The sequence below is a fragment of the Macaca thibetana genome, chromosome 9, assembly GCF_024542745.1.
Source record: "Macaca thibetana thibetana isolate TM-01 chromosome 9, ASM2454274v1, whole genome shotgun sequence".
Classification (NCBI taxonomy): Eukaryota; Metazoa; Chordata; class Mammalia; order Primates; family Cercopithecidae; genus Macaca; species Macaca thibetana.
Genome location: NC_065586.1, coordinates 25,941,483 through 25,958,143, shown reverse-complemented (window position 1 = coordinate 25,958,143; position 16,661 = coordinate 25,941,483). Strand labels below are relative to the sequence as shown.

The following is a 16,661-nucleotide window of genomic DNA, read 5'->3' as shown; positions in this document are numbered from 1 at the left end:
TAACATATGATGGATAATTACGATGTATAATGTACTACAATAGTAAAGAGAAAGAAAAATTTCTGGGAACATCTGCAATGTAGCCAGTGGCAGGTGGGACATTTTGATAAGCTAGAGCTTTTAATCACTACGGTAGGGGCCTTATGAAGCTGAAATTTCATTTCAAAGGTGTCACCAGGAAAAATAAATGTATATTTTTAAATAAAGTGAAATCTAATTCACAAAAATGAGAAGAATAGATGGTCTAAAAGGTGGAGAACCTAAAAGGCATTTAGCTTATCCAGTATATGAAAATGAAAACGATGACTTGAAGTTTCACAGCTTTTGTGTTTGAAGGTAACCTTGGGAGAAGTGAGTAGACCTAGAATTATTTTACTGTTAGACACATCATGCTCACAGCATATTATAGTTTAAATGGCAACTGCAAAGTTCAAAACAACTTTTGTCTGTTTTATATAGAAAGTACACGAGGTTAAGGTCTAAACTAATGCATTTGTCATTTCTATTTGCCTGTGTCAAAATCCACTGATTGTTTCTGTGGCGGGTCACACAGAGCAGAGATGAGTGGCGTGGAAAACAATGGGCTCCCCTTCAAGACACTTGTTAGTATTAGGAACTTCAGGCAAACCAATGCAGAAAAAAATGCTATTACTCAGAATTTATAAAATACTTTTAGCAAAATTATAATGCCTAAAATAATTATGTATTATATAGCAGTTATGATCCCAAAATGCTTAGTTGTTTTCAAGCATATGTGGAGAAACAAAGCTCCTATTTCTTCAGAAAGTCCTCTGCTCTGCCCTGTACATTAAAAATATATTTAGGGACCAGCACGGTGGCTCATGCCTGTAATCCCAGCACTTTGGGAGGCTTAGGTGGGCGGATCATGAAGTCAGGAGATCGAGACCATCCTGGCTAACACATGGAAACCTTGTCTCTACTAAAAATACAAAACATTAGCCAGGTGTGGTGGCTGGTGCCTGGAGCCCCAGCTACTCAGGAGGCTGAGGCAGGAGAATGGCGTGAACCCGGGAGGCGGAGGTTGCAGTGAGCTGAGATCGCGCCACTGCGCTCCAGCCTGGGCTACAGAGTGAGACTTCGTCTCAGAAAACAAAAACCAAAAAACAAACAAACAAACAAATATACATTTAAAGCAGAAAGTGAGCAGAGTTATTAACTGTGTTAAAGCTGAAGTGTTTAGTCAATAGAATTCCTACTCTCTTCAGACTGTCTGAGTTCCCTTTTGAAAATAGGTGATTATATATCTATTTTCTTCAGGAAAATCAGAAGATTTAGATGTTAGGAAATCTTAGGAAATCCCATACCTGGGTAAAGTTGTCCCTTGTTTTTCTTCTTTTCTTCTTTTTTCTTTCTTTCTCTTCTTCTTCTTCTTCTTCTTCTTCTTCTTCTTCTTCTTCTTCTTCTTCTTCTTCTTCTTCTTCTTCTTCTTCTTCTTCTTCTTCTTCTTCTCCTCCTCCTCCTCCTCCTCCTCCTCCTCCTCCTCCTCCTCCTCCTCTCCTCCTCCTCCTCCTCCTCCTCCTCCTCCTCCTCCTCCTCCTCCTCCTCCTTTCTTCTTCTTCTTCTTCTTCTTCTTCTTCTTCTTCTTCTTCTTCTTCTTCTTCTTCTTCTTCCTCTTCCTCTTCCTCTTCCTCTTCTTCTTCTATTTTTTTTTGAGACAGTCTTGCTCTGTCACGCAGGCTGGAATGCAGTGGCACTATCTTAGCTCACTGCAACTTCCACCTCCTGGGTTCAAGTAATTCTACCTGCCTCAGCCTCCCGAGTAGCTGGGATTGCAGGCATCTGCCACCATGTCCAGCTAATTCTTTTATTTTTAGTAGAGACGGGGTTTCACCATATTGGCCAGGCTGGTCTTGAACTCCTGACCTCAAGTGATCCATCTGCCTCAGGCTCCCAAAGTGCTGGGATTACAGGCATAAGACACTGTGCCCAGCCTCTCCCTTGTTTTTCATTGAATTTTGAGTCTGAGTCATGAAGCGGCACAATGGCAGGAAAGCCCATAAAAGGTGCACCTCTCCAGCTACGGCCTAAACAACAAACTTAAATATTTAGGGCCAAAGGGCCATTCCAGGAGAGATTCAAGATGACTACATTGAGCCCTCAGACTTGCACAGCAGTATGGAAGGGTGGTCACCATGGGCTGAGAGAGGCTGCAAGCGTCCACATGGCTTATAAATCAGGTGCAAATTTAAGTACAGATTACTCAGCACAGATGAGTAATACAATGAAGGTTCACTTTCATCATTTAGGTCTCACCTCCTCAGAGAGACCTTCCTTCATTTTCCTAATTCAGCAATTTCCCTTCCTTAACTGGTCACTCTCCATGCACTCTACCATGCTCTGGGGTACCTCTTTTGTGCATCAGGCTTTTCTGTATTTTCTATTACATCTTAAAACTGAGTAGATGATCACACGCTATGAACATTTTACAGGCTTCTGAAACGTGTTTGTAGATTGATTTTTTTTTTTTTTTTAAAGACAGTCTGTTGCCCAGGCTGGTGTGTGGCAGCATGATCTCAGCTCACTGCAACCTCTGCCTCCTAGGTTCAAGTGATTCTCCTGCCTCGGCCTCTAGAGTAGCTGGGATTACAAGCATGCACTACCACGCCTGGCTAATTTTTGTATTTTTAGTAAAGTCGGGTTTTGCCATGTTGGCCCGGCTGGTCTCAAACTCCTGACCTCAAATGAATCCCCCACTGCACCCCAACCTTGGCCTCCCAAAGTGCTGGGATGACAGGCATGAGCCACTGCTCCCGGCTGTAGACTGATTTTTTGAAAGCTTGCAGAAACTGCACTGTAATCATAAACACTTCTAACTTGCTGCATCCTCACAAGCAATGAATATTTTCATTGAAATATTTTTAATCCTTTGGGAGGCTGAGGCGGGCAGATCACCTGAGCTCAGGAGTTCAAGACCAGCCTGACCAACATGGAGAAACTCCATCTCTACTAAAAATACAAAATTAGCTGGATGTAGTGGTTCATACCTGTAATCCCAGCTACTTGGGAGGCTGAGGTAAGAGAATCACTTGAACCCAGGAGTTGGAGGTTGCAGTGAGGCGAGATCATGCCATTCATTGCACTCCAGCCTGGGCAACAAGAGTGAAACTCTGTCTCAAAATATATATATTTTTACATCTATTTTTGATGGGGGAAATGGTAGCCTATTGTTGTATTTGCATTTCTTTGATTATGTATTTACTTAAGAGGATAGATTTTGGGAGAAATAAAGTAGATACATGCTTAGCACATACTACATACTTAATGTCTGTCAACCATTATTAGGAGTATTATTGTTTTGAAACTAGATAATAAGAAACATGACATGTTTTGGACTCAGAGGCTTCCTTACAGCATCAGTTGTTGTGATGCTGCTGAAGATTTGTGAAGCTAGCAATCAGACAGAGTTAAATGAAGGGAAAGTCTCCTGGACTTTCTTGAAAACATCCTTGGTGTCAGGTTGATGTTTGCTCCCTGGTCTCTTTCCCATTTGCTTCTGTGTGTCCTCTTGGTCCTGTGACTACATTCTACAGGAATCCATTCATGAAGCTGGCATTTGAGTGACTTTCCTGGGGAAATCATCCTCTTTAGTGTTGATCTCAGTGGACTGACTTGACAAGGGCAGTCACAACATCAGCTGTGGTTTCTGCAGCCCTTGCCTGGAGGTCTAGACCCCTTCCTTGTCAGCTTGCTCACACTGCTTCTATTGCTCTTGCATTGCCTCTCTGTGGCACACAAAGTAAGACATCTCTCGCCTTTCAATAATATGAGTAACTCTGAAGAAAAATGTAAGCCCCAAGCTTGAAAATTTTTCCTTCTGTCACCATGATGATGATGTTATTATCATAACATAATCTTATCAGCAGGTTCTTGAGATATGACAAGCTACAGTCTTCAAGTATTCCTTAGAATTTGACTTTAAACAGAATTCTAGAACATTGTTAGAAGTCAGATCTCTAATAATAAAAAATGCAGTTGGAAGACCCAAATGAGGTACCATTCGTTGGGAAGATGGACTTGAATAATGGTGAACTATCGGGGGAACCTGCCCCCAGTATTTCAACGTAGGTTCTTTCTATTTTCCATAAGTGTTGGCTGGCTGAGAAATAAAGAGAAAGAGTACAAAGAGAGGAATTTTACAGCTGGGCTGTCAGGGGTGACATCACATATCAGTAGGACCGTGAACATATCAGGATGCCCACCTGAGCCTTAAAGCCAGCAAGTTTTATTACGGATTTCAAAAGGGGAGGGGGTGCAAGAACAGGGATTAGGTCACAAAGATCACACGCTTCAAAGGGCAAAAAGGAGAACAAAGATAACATGCTTCTGAGGAAACAGGACAAGGGCAAAATCAGAAACTCCTGATAGGCATCCAACAAAGATCACAAGGCAAAGGGCAAAAGCAGAATTAGTGATAAGGGTCTATGTTCAGTGGGGCACATATTGTCTTGATAAACATCTTAAACAGCGGAAAACAGGGTTCGAGAGCAGAGAACCAGTCTGACCTCAAATTTATCAGGGCGGGGTTTTTCCCCACCCTAGTAAGCCTGAGGGTACTCTAAGAGACCAGGGCATATCTCAGTCCTTATCTAAACCGCATAGGACAGACATTCCCAGAGCAGCCATTTATAGACCTCCCCCCAGGAATGAATTCCTTTCCCAGAGTATTAATCCTTGCTAGGAAAAGATATCTTTTTAGTGATATCTTCCCTACTCGCACATCCGTTTATAGGCTCTCTACAAGAAAAAAAATATGGCTCTTTTTGTCTGACCCTGCAGGCAGTCAGACCTTATGGTTGTCTTCCTTTGTTCCCTAAAATCGCTGTTACTCTGTTCTTTTTCAAGGTGCACTGATTTAATATTGTTCAAACACATATTTTACAATCAATTTGTATAGTTAACACAACTATCACAGTAGTCCTGAGGTGACATGCATCCTTAGCTTATGAAGATAACAGGATTAAGAGATTAAAGTAAGACAGGCATAAGAAATTATGAAAGTATTATTTGGGAACTGGTAAATGTCCATGAAATCTTCACAGTTTATGTTCCTCTGCCGTGGCTCCAGCCAGTCCCTCCATTCGAGGTCCCTGACTTCCTGCAACAGTGAACTATTTCAAATCTTTCTGTTTCCTTAGTTGAAGTTCTGAAATTACCCAGGTCTGGGATAATTTAAAATATAGAATAACCTATATTTCTAGTTCACAAATAACTTTAGCACTCAGAAATGAATATTTATTGCCCTTCCATGTACTACCTAAATCTTTAAGAATCAACAATAATTTTATTTTTTTATGTAGTCTGATCACCTACATTAGTACACACCAGACCAATCAACCTGTACTTACTGTGTGGGTCTTTTTTTTTTTGAGATGGAGTCTTGCTCCATGGCCCAGGCTGGAGTGCAGTGGCACGAATTCCACTTACTGCAAACTTTGCCTCCTGGGTTCAAGCAATTCTCATGCCTCAGCCTCCTGAGTAGCTGGGTACAGGCACATGCTGCCATGCCCCATTAATTTTTGTATTTTTAGTAGAGATGGAGTTTCACCACATTGGCCAGGCTGGTCTCAAACTCCCGGCCTCAAGTGATTCTGCGGACCTTGGCCTCCCAAAGTGCTGGCATTACAGGCACGAGCCACCATGCCCAGCCAATCTGTACTTAATGTGTTTTTATTTCTTAGCACCAATCCAGATAGCAATAGATGAACACTGCCTAAGTAGGCTGACTACATCCTCATGTAAACAATAGATGGTTCTGGAATAGTCTTCTCCCCACTCCCCCTGACACACCACCTCATCATTTTACTATAGGAGAACACTTTCTACTACCTTCTGATAGTTTTATGTAAGCCCAAAGTTTTAAAAAGATTCTTCCAAAGTCACCAATTGAAGTGATTTGAGTACTTTGGCTCGTGACATCTTTCTTTTATAAAAGGCTAGCACATGCAGTGACAGGGAACACTTAGTTATTTCACAGAACTTACACCTGGGGAACAATGTCATAGCCTTCTCCAATAGACAAGTTCATCATTTGACACTGCTCCGCAGTTGTAGATATTCCAGAATGGGGAAATGTTAATAGCTGGTATATATGACCCTCAATATTCTCCTGTATTTCTTGTTTTCAAGTCATAAATCAGTATCTCTTTTATTTTTATAAGTTTAGTCCACTTTTTTATGGTCCTACCCATTTTAGGTCACGGGAGGAAGAATGAGATTCATATCATGAGATGGCACTGGTAATTCACCTGGGGTTTGTGATGCTGTCTTTGTACAGATTCACTGCAGAGGATGTGATATACTCAAATTCCAGAAATGTTCAAGGAGTGCCTACTCTGTGTGTGGTTAGGGGTAGGTGGGGCTGCAGAAGGTAGAATTCAAAGATCAGAAAGATAGAGTTTCTTTTCTTTTCTTTTCTTTTCTTTTGAGATGAAGTTTTGCCCTTTCACCCAGGCTGGAGTGAAGTGGACCCGATCTCAGCTCACTGCAACCTCCGGCCCCCAGATTCAAGTGATTCTGCTGCCTCAGCCTCCCGGGTAGCTGGGATTCTAGATACCCACCACCATACCTGGCCAATTTTTGTATTTCTAGTAGAGATGAGGTGTCGCCATGTTGGCCAGGCTGGTCTCGAACTCCTGACCTCAGGTGATCCACCCTCCTCAGCCTCCCGCAGTGCTGGGATTACAAGTGTGAGCCAGTGTGCCCGGTTGAGTTTCTGTTCTTTAGGGTGTGGCAAAGATGCTCTCTGCCTTTCCATTCCAACCCTAAAATCATGTCTGAGATTTCTTTGCTTGTGGCTGTATTCTCCTTTCCAGTTATTCCACCTTCTAGTTCTAGTTCCTTCCTGTGAGGGGTCTCCAGCTGTCATAACCCTTGCTGGCCTCTGCTGCCAGCCTCAGTGCTCCCTGGGATTTCCTACCTTCTTCTATCCTGCCTTATGTTGATTCTCCTTGGCTTTTCATGTTAAGACTGACCTATGCTTCTTTTCTTTCCTTCTTTCTGATCCAATATGAATAATCTAATAATTAAATAATTAATAATTTGTGATTTAATAACCTAATAATTAGTAATCTAATAGATTATTCCAGTAAAGTAATCTTCTATGCAGAAGAAAAGGGTGCTCTTATCTATTTAGAAAGAAAGAAAAGAAGGAAAGAGCACCTTTTTCTTCTGCACAGGAGATTACTAGATCCCTGGTCCTTGCTTACTTATTTGTTCATGAGAAAAACCATGGATAGCTGTCAGAAGCCCCTTACTTTGGTCCTGGTTTCATTTCACTGTCCTATAACCTTGGGCAAATCACAGTTGAAGAGAAGGAGTCATTTTAATCCATGAAATATAGATAATCTATTTAGGTTTCTTCTAGTTCTAATATTTCAGAATGCACAACTGCTTGGATATGTTATGAAACTCAATGAATAAATGTGGTTAAGACTGTGGACAGAATGTTTGCAACAGGAAAGAAGCTACATAGACATATGTAGTCCCTGAAGTCTGTATTTTAGTAAAAGAACTCCTACTCACCACTGCTCAAATGAGTGTGCCTATTCATGAAAACATTGCCCATGGTAGAGAGAAACCATTGAGAAGAAGTTGCTTATTCTAACCATTGACAAAAATCCTCCTTTATCAAACAGAAAGATTTTAAAGGTTGAAAATCTAAGATTTCTATAAGGGTGCTACCAGAACTCAGGATGAACTGAGTATGTTTTATGTTTATTACAGTGGAAAAAAAACTTTTGTCACTTTTCATTTTGAAATAATTTAAAACTTACAGCAAATTTCAAGAATAGTACAAAGAACTCCTGTGTACCCTTTACATGGTGGTTATTCCATAATTGTTAACACATCATCATGTTTGATTTTTCATTCTCTTTTTCTATATACACATATTTTTAATAACACTTCAATGAAATAACTATTTTTTTAAATTCTAAAAAATGGTGATAATATATGTCCTGTAAAAATGTGAACTCATTATAAAATAAGATTTATGATTTGAAATCTATTTCTTCCTGCATTTTCTATTCAAAGCTGATATTGATGATCCTGTTAGTTTTTATGTTAATGTTAATAGCAAGTTGTAGAGAATGCTGGCCATCATTAACTTGAGATGACACAAGTCATTAATTCAGAATTTGACAAATAACCTAATGAGAAAGTATTTTGGAAATTCCTAATAAAATATTCATGCTTTATTTTACATATGTTTTATTAAAATTTGAAGAGATGAGTTTTAGAATATTTCTCCCTTAGCAGCTTCCTTATTCAGAAAAATATATACTAATGCATGCTAAGATGAAAATTCCAATTTAGTCACTTTTTGTATATACCTGTTTCTCAAAACCATTTAAGAGATGTAAAGGATTTTACAGATTTATATTGTATTAATAGGTATCAGCTTAGAATAAGGAGGCATTCGGATTAGAAATTCAGAAATACAGTGTTCTATATATTAGGATCTCTTTCACCTTCAACTATTTTTCCATTACTGTCATGTTTAAATCTTTACCAAAAAATTGTATTTTGGTTTGTCAACAGTATGCTCTAATCTCACATGTAGAAAATGACAATACTATCATATGGATCTAGGCTTTGAACTATGTATTTCACTAAGAATTACTTTTTATCAAAAATTCTAAAAATTTAGCCAGGCATGGTGGTACACGCCAGTAGCCCCAACTACTCAGGAGGCCAAGGTAGGAGGATGACTTGAACTCAGGAGTTCGATACTACAGTGAGTCTTGATTGTGCCACTGCACTCCAGTTTGGGCGGCAGGGCAAGACCCCAACTCAGAAAAGGAAAAAAAAAAAAAAAAAAACTTTTAAGAATATCATTAAATTATCAAAATAAGTACCACAAATCCCCACATCACATTAAGGGTGTCGACCAAGCTTCACCAATGAAAGAGAAACAGACTAAGTGTGCTACGCAGCTGCTTAGCAGGGATGAGGAACACAGAGCCGGAGAGGCCATCTGTGAAGCCAGAGGGAAAGAAGAGCAACAGGTCCACAGGCCAGAGTTGCTGCCAGGGCCCCGACACACCTCCAAACACCCAACCACGTGGACATCAGCTGCCATCTTCAGTGTGTGAAACTTTTAAGGAATATTTAAATGTGGTCTCAGACAATAACCTAACACTTGGTCAAGCACTTAAAAAGGAAGATTTGTTGTATTAAAGGCTTCTCAAATGTATTTGGCTTCTTTGACGTTTAAAGGAAATGCTTATTACTTGGAGAGCTAAAATGGGACAAATGTTACCATTTACACACATATGACTTAATAGGCAAGAAAGTTGGACTTAGACTTCACACTTTTGAGCAAAACAATGGGAAGACCCTGATAAGGGTTTGTTTTTAATTGTCCACACATTTTTAAAAATCAGATGACTGGTTATTTTTACTTTATAATGTAAAAAGTTTTGAAAATGTAGGTATTTTATATTAAGTGAATTTTTATTCTTTGTAATTGTCACAAATTATGGGTTGGAGCCCACATTTAAAATCTCAAACACTGTAAACTTTAGGATGTGAACAGCTGGAGACGACAGTCATACACATTACTTTCTGCAAGAGAAGCCAGAGCCATAACTGCACAGTTACTGTTTCCACTATGCGCTGTAAATAGTTTCCTGCTTCTAAAACGACTTCTGACATTCAGTTCTAAACCCATGGGTGCATTTCTAAATGACGCCTGTAAAAGCTCATCCTTCTACAGAAATAAATAGTAATAGCTCATTTTAAAAACAAACTTTAGTTCAGTTAATAGTCAGATGTGCTGCTCTAATGGGTGAAGAAAGCTTATCCAAAATACAAATAGGCACATATAAATAAGCGGAGTGAATCTTCAGGATTCTAGAACAATACTCTGTAGCATCATACACATGTTTTAGGTGCTCACTGGCCCTTAAGAACAATGGCATTTGTTCCAATTCAAAGTCATGCCCAGGATTGACCAGTCCTTTGTGTGTGCTCTCCTTGATTTGAAGTGTAAACTTCTAGGGAGCAGGGATCATTTCTTTTGTATGTTCTATACCACAATGATGATACCACAGTGCAAAATGAAGACAAAGGGCGAAAACCACCACGATAGCAGCAGCATGAGAATACTTTTGATAAGGTATGTACATTTCTCATGCGGGATTCTAATATGAGGTAGATGATTCCAGAGAACTTCAGTCCTTACATCACAGTTTGATTACTGTTGAGCTCCCTTTCCCATGAAGAAAACCAGAAAACAAACAAAACCGAAACCTTGGCTTTATATTTATCGTGGAAATTCAGTGTGAAGGCTATTGTGAGAAACATGCTTTCCTTCTTGGAAATGGGATAACTGCCATTTGAGATGCAAACTAAAAGCCTCTCAGAAAATGGAAGTTGACAATGTATGACACAATAATGGTGTACGAATGTAATAGCAAAGGCTGAAATATGAATACTATATTCATGGAATTGACACAATCGAGAGTAAATTATATACTTTTCAGCTGCAACTCATTTAAAAGAGTTTGAGTCTTAAATTTTAAAATAATTACAGCTCTACTTCTTGGCTGATCATCTTCTATTTGCAGGATGGGAACATAGATTACCATCTAATTTTCAAACTATTGTTTTCAGATACAAATAGTATCTTTAGATTTTATTAAAATAAATATACGGCCGGGCGTGGTGGCTCACGCCTGTAATCCCAGCACTTTGGGAGGCCGAGGTGGGCGGATCACAAGGTCAGGAGATCGAGACCATGGTGAAACCCCGTCTCTACTAAAAATAGAAAAAATTAGCCGGGCGCAGGGGCGGGCGCCTGTAGTCCCAGCTACTCGGGAGGCTGAGGCAGGAGAATGGCGTGAACCCGGGAGGCGGAGCTTGCAGTGAGCCGAGATTGCGCCACTGCACTCCAGCCTGGGCGACAGAGCGAGACTCCGTCTCAAAAAAAAAAAAAAAAAAAAAAAAAAAAAAAATAAATAAATAAATATACATAAAATTATTCTTCTAGTACTGGGAAACTGTAAAAGCTTCAAATACTATGAAATATCAAACTCCAGAAAAAGTTTAGGAGCTACATATTTTACACATAGAAAAATAATGCTTCTATACACAAGCTCTCTTAACATTCTAAATATCTAGATAATAAGGAAAATAAAGGGATGCAAATTGGATGCTCCAGGTCGTTATTAAGAGATTCTGAGGCATATAGTAACTGTCCATAGGAAAGTAGGTTATGAAGAGAAAGGAGGTATAGCTGCCAGTGAGTGGATAATAGAAATTCCTGGAATTAGGAAAATGTTTCAAAAGTAATACAAACAGTTGGAAACAACTCCAAGAAACATAAAACTATCTACTCTGCATGCTATAGATTAGGTCACCATTATAAATTCTTTCACTAAAAATATTTAATTGTAGTTTACTGATCTTTTTCTAATGGAAGGCAACGTGAAAATGATATTCAAAATACCTTTGTAAATAGCTTTGCTGGAGTGTCCCACTCTCTATTATGAATACACTGAAATTGGACTAAATAGGAAAACACTTTCAGCAGACTGTTATTTATGTTCTAGTGTTGTAGAACTGTCAATAAAAATAATGTTTATTGGTTTAAGTAAGAACAGAAGTGCTTCACCTGTAAAGGTGCTGCCCAAGGCTTGTGCTGAGATCTGGCTGGATCATTTGTACATCTCATGAAAGTGAGAACACTATTTCTTTCTGATAGGCAATAATGGCTCTATTAAACCAAGGAGTTCTCAGTTAGGTCAAATCTGTGATTATATTCTACCAAAAAATGTAGACCATGACTTTAATTCAAGATTTAATAGCAGTTTCTCATTTACAGAAATTAGTGTAAGTGTGCTCTGTGTCTGTGATAGTTAATACATACAGTTAGTTAGCTTTTCTCAGTTACATTTTCAGCCTTCACCTGGGTGTTAGAAAGAAAAAACAAGTACACTCACGTGTTAAAATCAAGAGAGTCATTGACTAATTCTGTATCTTCTGGATAACACATTCATCAATCTGATCATACTCAACTGCCAATGTCTACTTCATAAAATTATGAAGCAGAAATTCCTAGGTAGTTACTCTAGGAAGTCACCTGAAAATACTGGAAATTGTTTTAATTCCTCAAAGTGGTTTGTATAATCCTGGATTCTAGTTGAATTTTTTTATTTTGTTGGGGGAAAGTTTGAGTTTGTTTTATTTTGAAATCCTCTCAAGAATATCTTAAAGGGCTTTATAGAATAATTGTTTAACAAGCCCATAGACAAAAGAATTAAGAGCATTGGGATCATGAATGAAATTCAAGGCTAGCAATCAAAGCAACTTGTAGGCCAGGCTTGGTGGCTCACACCTGTAATCCCAAAACTTTGGGAGGCTGAGACAGGCAGATTGTTTGAGCTCAGGAGTTCAAGACCACTCTGGCCAAAACAGTGAAATCCCGTCTCCATGAAAAAAATGCAAAAATTAGCCAGGTGTGGTGGTGCATGACTGTGGTCCCAGCTACTTGGGAGACTGAGGCAGGAGGATTGCTTGAGCCCAGGAGGCGGAGGCTGCAGTCAGCCAATATTGCCCCACTGCACTCCAGCCTGGGTGACAGAATGAGACTCAGTATAAAAAAAAAAAAAAAAAAAAAAAAAAAGCAATTTGTAAACTGTAACATTTTATAAAAAGTGAAAAGCAATAATTATTGAAATATCTGTACCTTGGTTAAGGCTAAAACCAGAGTCTACCCAACCACCAAAAGAACAACAGAGGTCTTCCAATGCAAGTCAGTAACTCATCAGATGAGCAATGCATGGGGATGCACCTGGTCCCATAAAGCTGGCAGTTCTGATAGATCATATCAAAAAGTTCAAACCAAAAATTTTGTACTTGTTTTGGTCTCTGGCTCAAATGGATGCTGTGAGATTTGTGAAGCATTAAAGCAGGGCAACATTAGTTTAATTAATACTCATTGAGCACTTGCTACACGTCAGCCTCTAAAAAGACAAAAAGAATTAAGACACAATATATGACCTAAAGGAGTTTACAGCCTAGTGAGAAAGACAAAAATGAACTAATGACTGATGAGATGAGGAAGGGCTATTCCAGGGGAGTCGGGAGGTCAGAGCCAGATACGCCTCAGTGTACCAGATGGGGAAGGAAGAAACGCAATGCAGTGAGTGCTGAACATGCTTTCAAGGAGCTTAGCTGTGAGGGGAAGAGAGAGGACCATGCTACAGAGATAAATAAGCAGAGTGTAAAAGGGTTTTGTTTTTTATTCTGTTTGTTTTTAAGATTTTAAAGAGATTTCTTCACATATCTAGGCTATGGGAGGGCACCGGTGGAGAGGAGTAGAGAAGGAGACAAGAAGAGGGAGACAGGGAGAGGGAATTAATATCTGATGGAACATTCTGGGATAGATGAAAGAGAGCTGAACAACTAGATACGGTCTTAAATTTATGTCTTCTTTTGGCTTAAGAAATGTCAAAATCGCAATGTTTTATTTTGTGACCACAGTTTTCAAAATGTAATTCCAAAATAAATTCTTAAGAAGCCTAAATATTTTGAATAAAATGAAGTTCATGTACCTCTAATTTAAATGCAAAACAATATAATATTATTTGAAGGAGACAAATGACATACTGGATGATATTAAATACGACTCTTTTAGACTTAATAAAATAATTAAAATATTCTTAGTATTACAGTTCATCAGATGTGATTTAAGTAAGTCTGATTTTTCTCTACGGAGGAATATTTTTTTGAAGCTGATTCATAAATTACACATTGTACCCTGTACAAAATTATCATTTCATGGCATTTGCATCAAACCTATTTTCTTATGTTCTGTTGCCTAGCTACTGGAATTCTGAAGTTTAATGGCTTTTAGATGGATATTGAAATTTTAAACAGAATTTCACTTATGTAGTCTACAGAAAGAAAAACTGTTGGACATATCTGTTTACTTAAATTTTCAAAGGAAATTTCTTTGTTTACAAAGGCTCAGAATTGTAAGTTTTGGAGAAGAGTGTACCGATTATCAATGGAGGACATTTAACATCACATATGAAGTCACACTAAATTCACGCCAGTTTTTTTGTTTTTATTTGTTTTTACTATGGACGTGGAGATAACAAAATCTTTTCTTTGTCTTTCTAAAATGTTTAAGGCTTTAAGTCTATGGTTAAGGTCCTGCTTCATTTGTACAAGTCTGCTTATAATACACACATGCATGCATCTTTATAGTAAGTACTTAGACTTACCTGTTCCCATGCAAACACATGTTGATTATAATAATACTGAATTTGTTCATTTGCAATGTTAATGCACAGCTGCTCGAAGGAATTTTTTTTGAAATTTTCAAAGCCAAATATATCAAGAATGCCAATGCTCAGCTCATCACCATTCCCACTAGAAGAATTGAAGAGGCATTATTTTGAGTTATTTCCTGAAGAGGTAATGTAAAACAGGGAATCTTAGAGTTACCATTTGTGATTGAGCTAAGAAACTACTATAAGAACATACACTTAGAGTGAAACGTTCTTAACTGAAATAGTTTCTCTCCATAGCACATAAAGATAATGGCAGATATTGATTTTTATATGAAAATGGAACAGTATTTTCCTTGAACTATAGAAACTACTCTGATACTGTTATATACTGAAACAAAAGAAACTTTTTCTTCTCCTAAGAACAAAGTCACAGGCTTGAGTGAGTCAGGAATTACAAGAACAACCTGAGTAGCAATTAGAACACGGCAAAAACATATTCAATAAAAACTGTCCCAGAAAAGCAAAAATTCTGTTAAAAAGTATAGTTTTTCATTTTAGGAGAACAATTTTGAAAATCTTACTAAAAAGATCTTAATTATTTTAAAGAATTGTTATTGTTTTTGGATCATTTGCTCATAATTTTTTAATATAGAACAAATGGCAACCTGGAGAAAGATACAAATACATAGGGATTATTTTTACATTTAAATACTTTAAAATACAATTAGATTCTATTTTACAATTAAGTATTTCAAATACATTTTTTTTTTTTTTTACTATTGGTTAAAAGGTTTACTCCTCCCCAAAGAAATATATACATTACAGAGTTATGTTGATGTGAATTTTTAAAAGAAAGTACAAAAGTTTCTCGTTGTGTTCATCATTTAGGTATTCCAGGGTTACACTTAGTATTATGTAAAGGAGTGACTTGGAAATGACAGTCAGCAACTGCACACTGTGAGCTGAAGGATCCGCCCTACATTTGGAGGAAGCAACAGAATTCAAAATCCAGGCTGCAGAATACTTTAAATATGTGCTGGGATGGACAAAAGGAAAGCTATCTGAGTATATCTGAAAGTTCTCATTTTGAATAATAATTCTGTATTATTTTATGAGGCAAGATGTCTAGTTAAAACTTATGCTGGTTTAGTAAAGATTATTATCCTTTTACAATCTCTTTGCCCCACAGGATCCCACAGAGATAAATATTTAACTCACTGCATAAAAAAGTGTTAGAGCCAGGAGGGACCTTACAAATAATCCAGTTTAGAGATTCTTAAAGTAGGATCTGTTAATGGCTTTCAAGAGCACTGGAATCATAAGTGTGTAATATTTTCGTGGGGATATAGAAATATATCCAGTTTTTATTTTTAAGTGAAGGAAATAGGCAGTTTTCAAGACATTCTTAAAAGGCTCCAAGATACACCCAACAACTAAGACCACTGACTTGTCATTCAAGGCCTTGTTTTTTTTTTTTTTTTTGAGACAGAGTCTCACTCTGTCGCCCAGGCTGGAGTGCAATGGCGCGATCTTGGCTCACTGTAAGCTCTGCCTCCCGGGTTCAAGCGATTCTCCTGCCTCAGCCTCTGGTGTAGTTGGGATTACCGGCACCCGCCACAATGCCCCGCTAATTTTTTTTTTGGTATTTTTAGTAGAGATGGGATTTCACCATGTTAGCCAGGATGGTCTCGATCTCCTGACCTTGTGATCTGCCCGCCTCGGCCTCCCAAAGTGCTGGGATTAGAGGCGTAAGCCACCGCGCCAGGCTCAATGCCCTTATTTAACAGTTGAGGAGGGAAAGACCCAGACAAATGCAGTAAGTTGCCCAGTGTCCCATAACGAGTTAGTGGCAAAGCCCAGCATACAACATATGCTGTTTAAAAACTTAGTGTACAACTTAACAAAGTTGAACTACATTATTTCAAATGGTCTCCCTTTAGTTTTTAAACTTTCTGTAAAAATTTTTAAAATCTAAGAGTTGGATGGTTTTCATTAGTGAATGGAAAGTAAAGTTGCCATTTAGTATATTTAGTATATGTACATTTAGTACACAGGCTACAGTGGATATAGTAGATCCCCTTTCTGGGTAGGTACCATTTAGTGCCAAACATGCAGATGATAATTAACAAAATGAGGCCAAATCTCTAAATATCTTGCCTACATTTTCTGGAATATACAGATAATAAAAATCCCTGAATTTGTTCCATTTTCATATGAATGCTTGACATAATATAGATGACCGTACCAGAACATACAACCATTTTGACCATTACATCATAATGGGAAAATGGTATAGATAGTACCCAGGAGGTACAGAAGCAATTTTGAGAGACACAAAGTTAAGAACATGGAGAAATAATGGATAAGCTCTTAGACAGTTTGACTATACATAGTATTATG

At 38.2% G+C, this 16,661-nt stretch overlaps 1 protein-coding gene across 1 annotated transcript in view; it reads right to left on the bottom strand.

The window, feature by feature from the left end:
- MYO3A (myosin IIIA) overlaps positions 1 to 16,661 on the bottom strand; it is a 266,360-nt gene that overhangs the window by 70,166 nt on the left and 179,533 nt on the right. Inside the window, exon 20 of the mRNA XM_050804485.1 lies at positions 14,253 to 14,400. Within this exon, the coding sequence (XP_050660442.1) occupies positions 14,253 to 14,400 (148 nt within the window). The remainder of the gene's footprint in view (positions 1 to 14,252; positions 14,401 to 16,661) is intronic.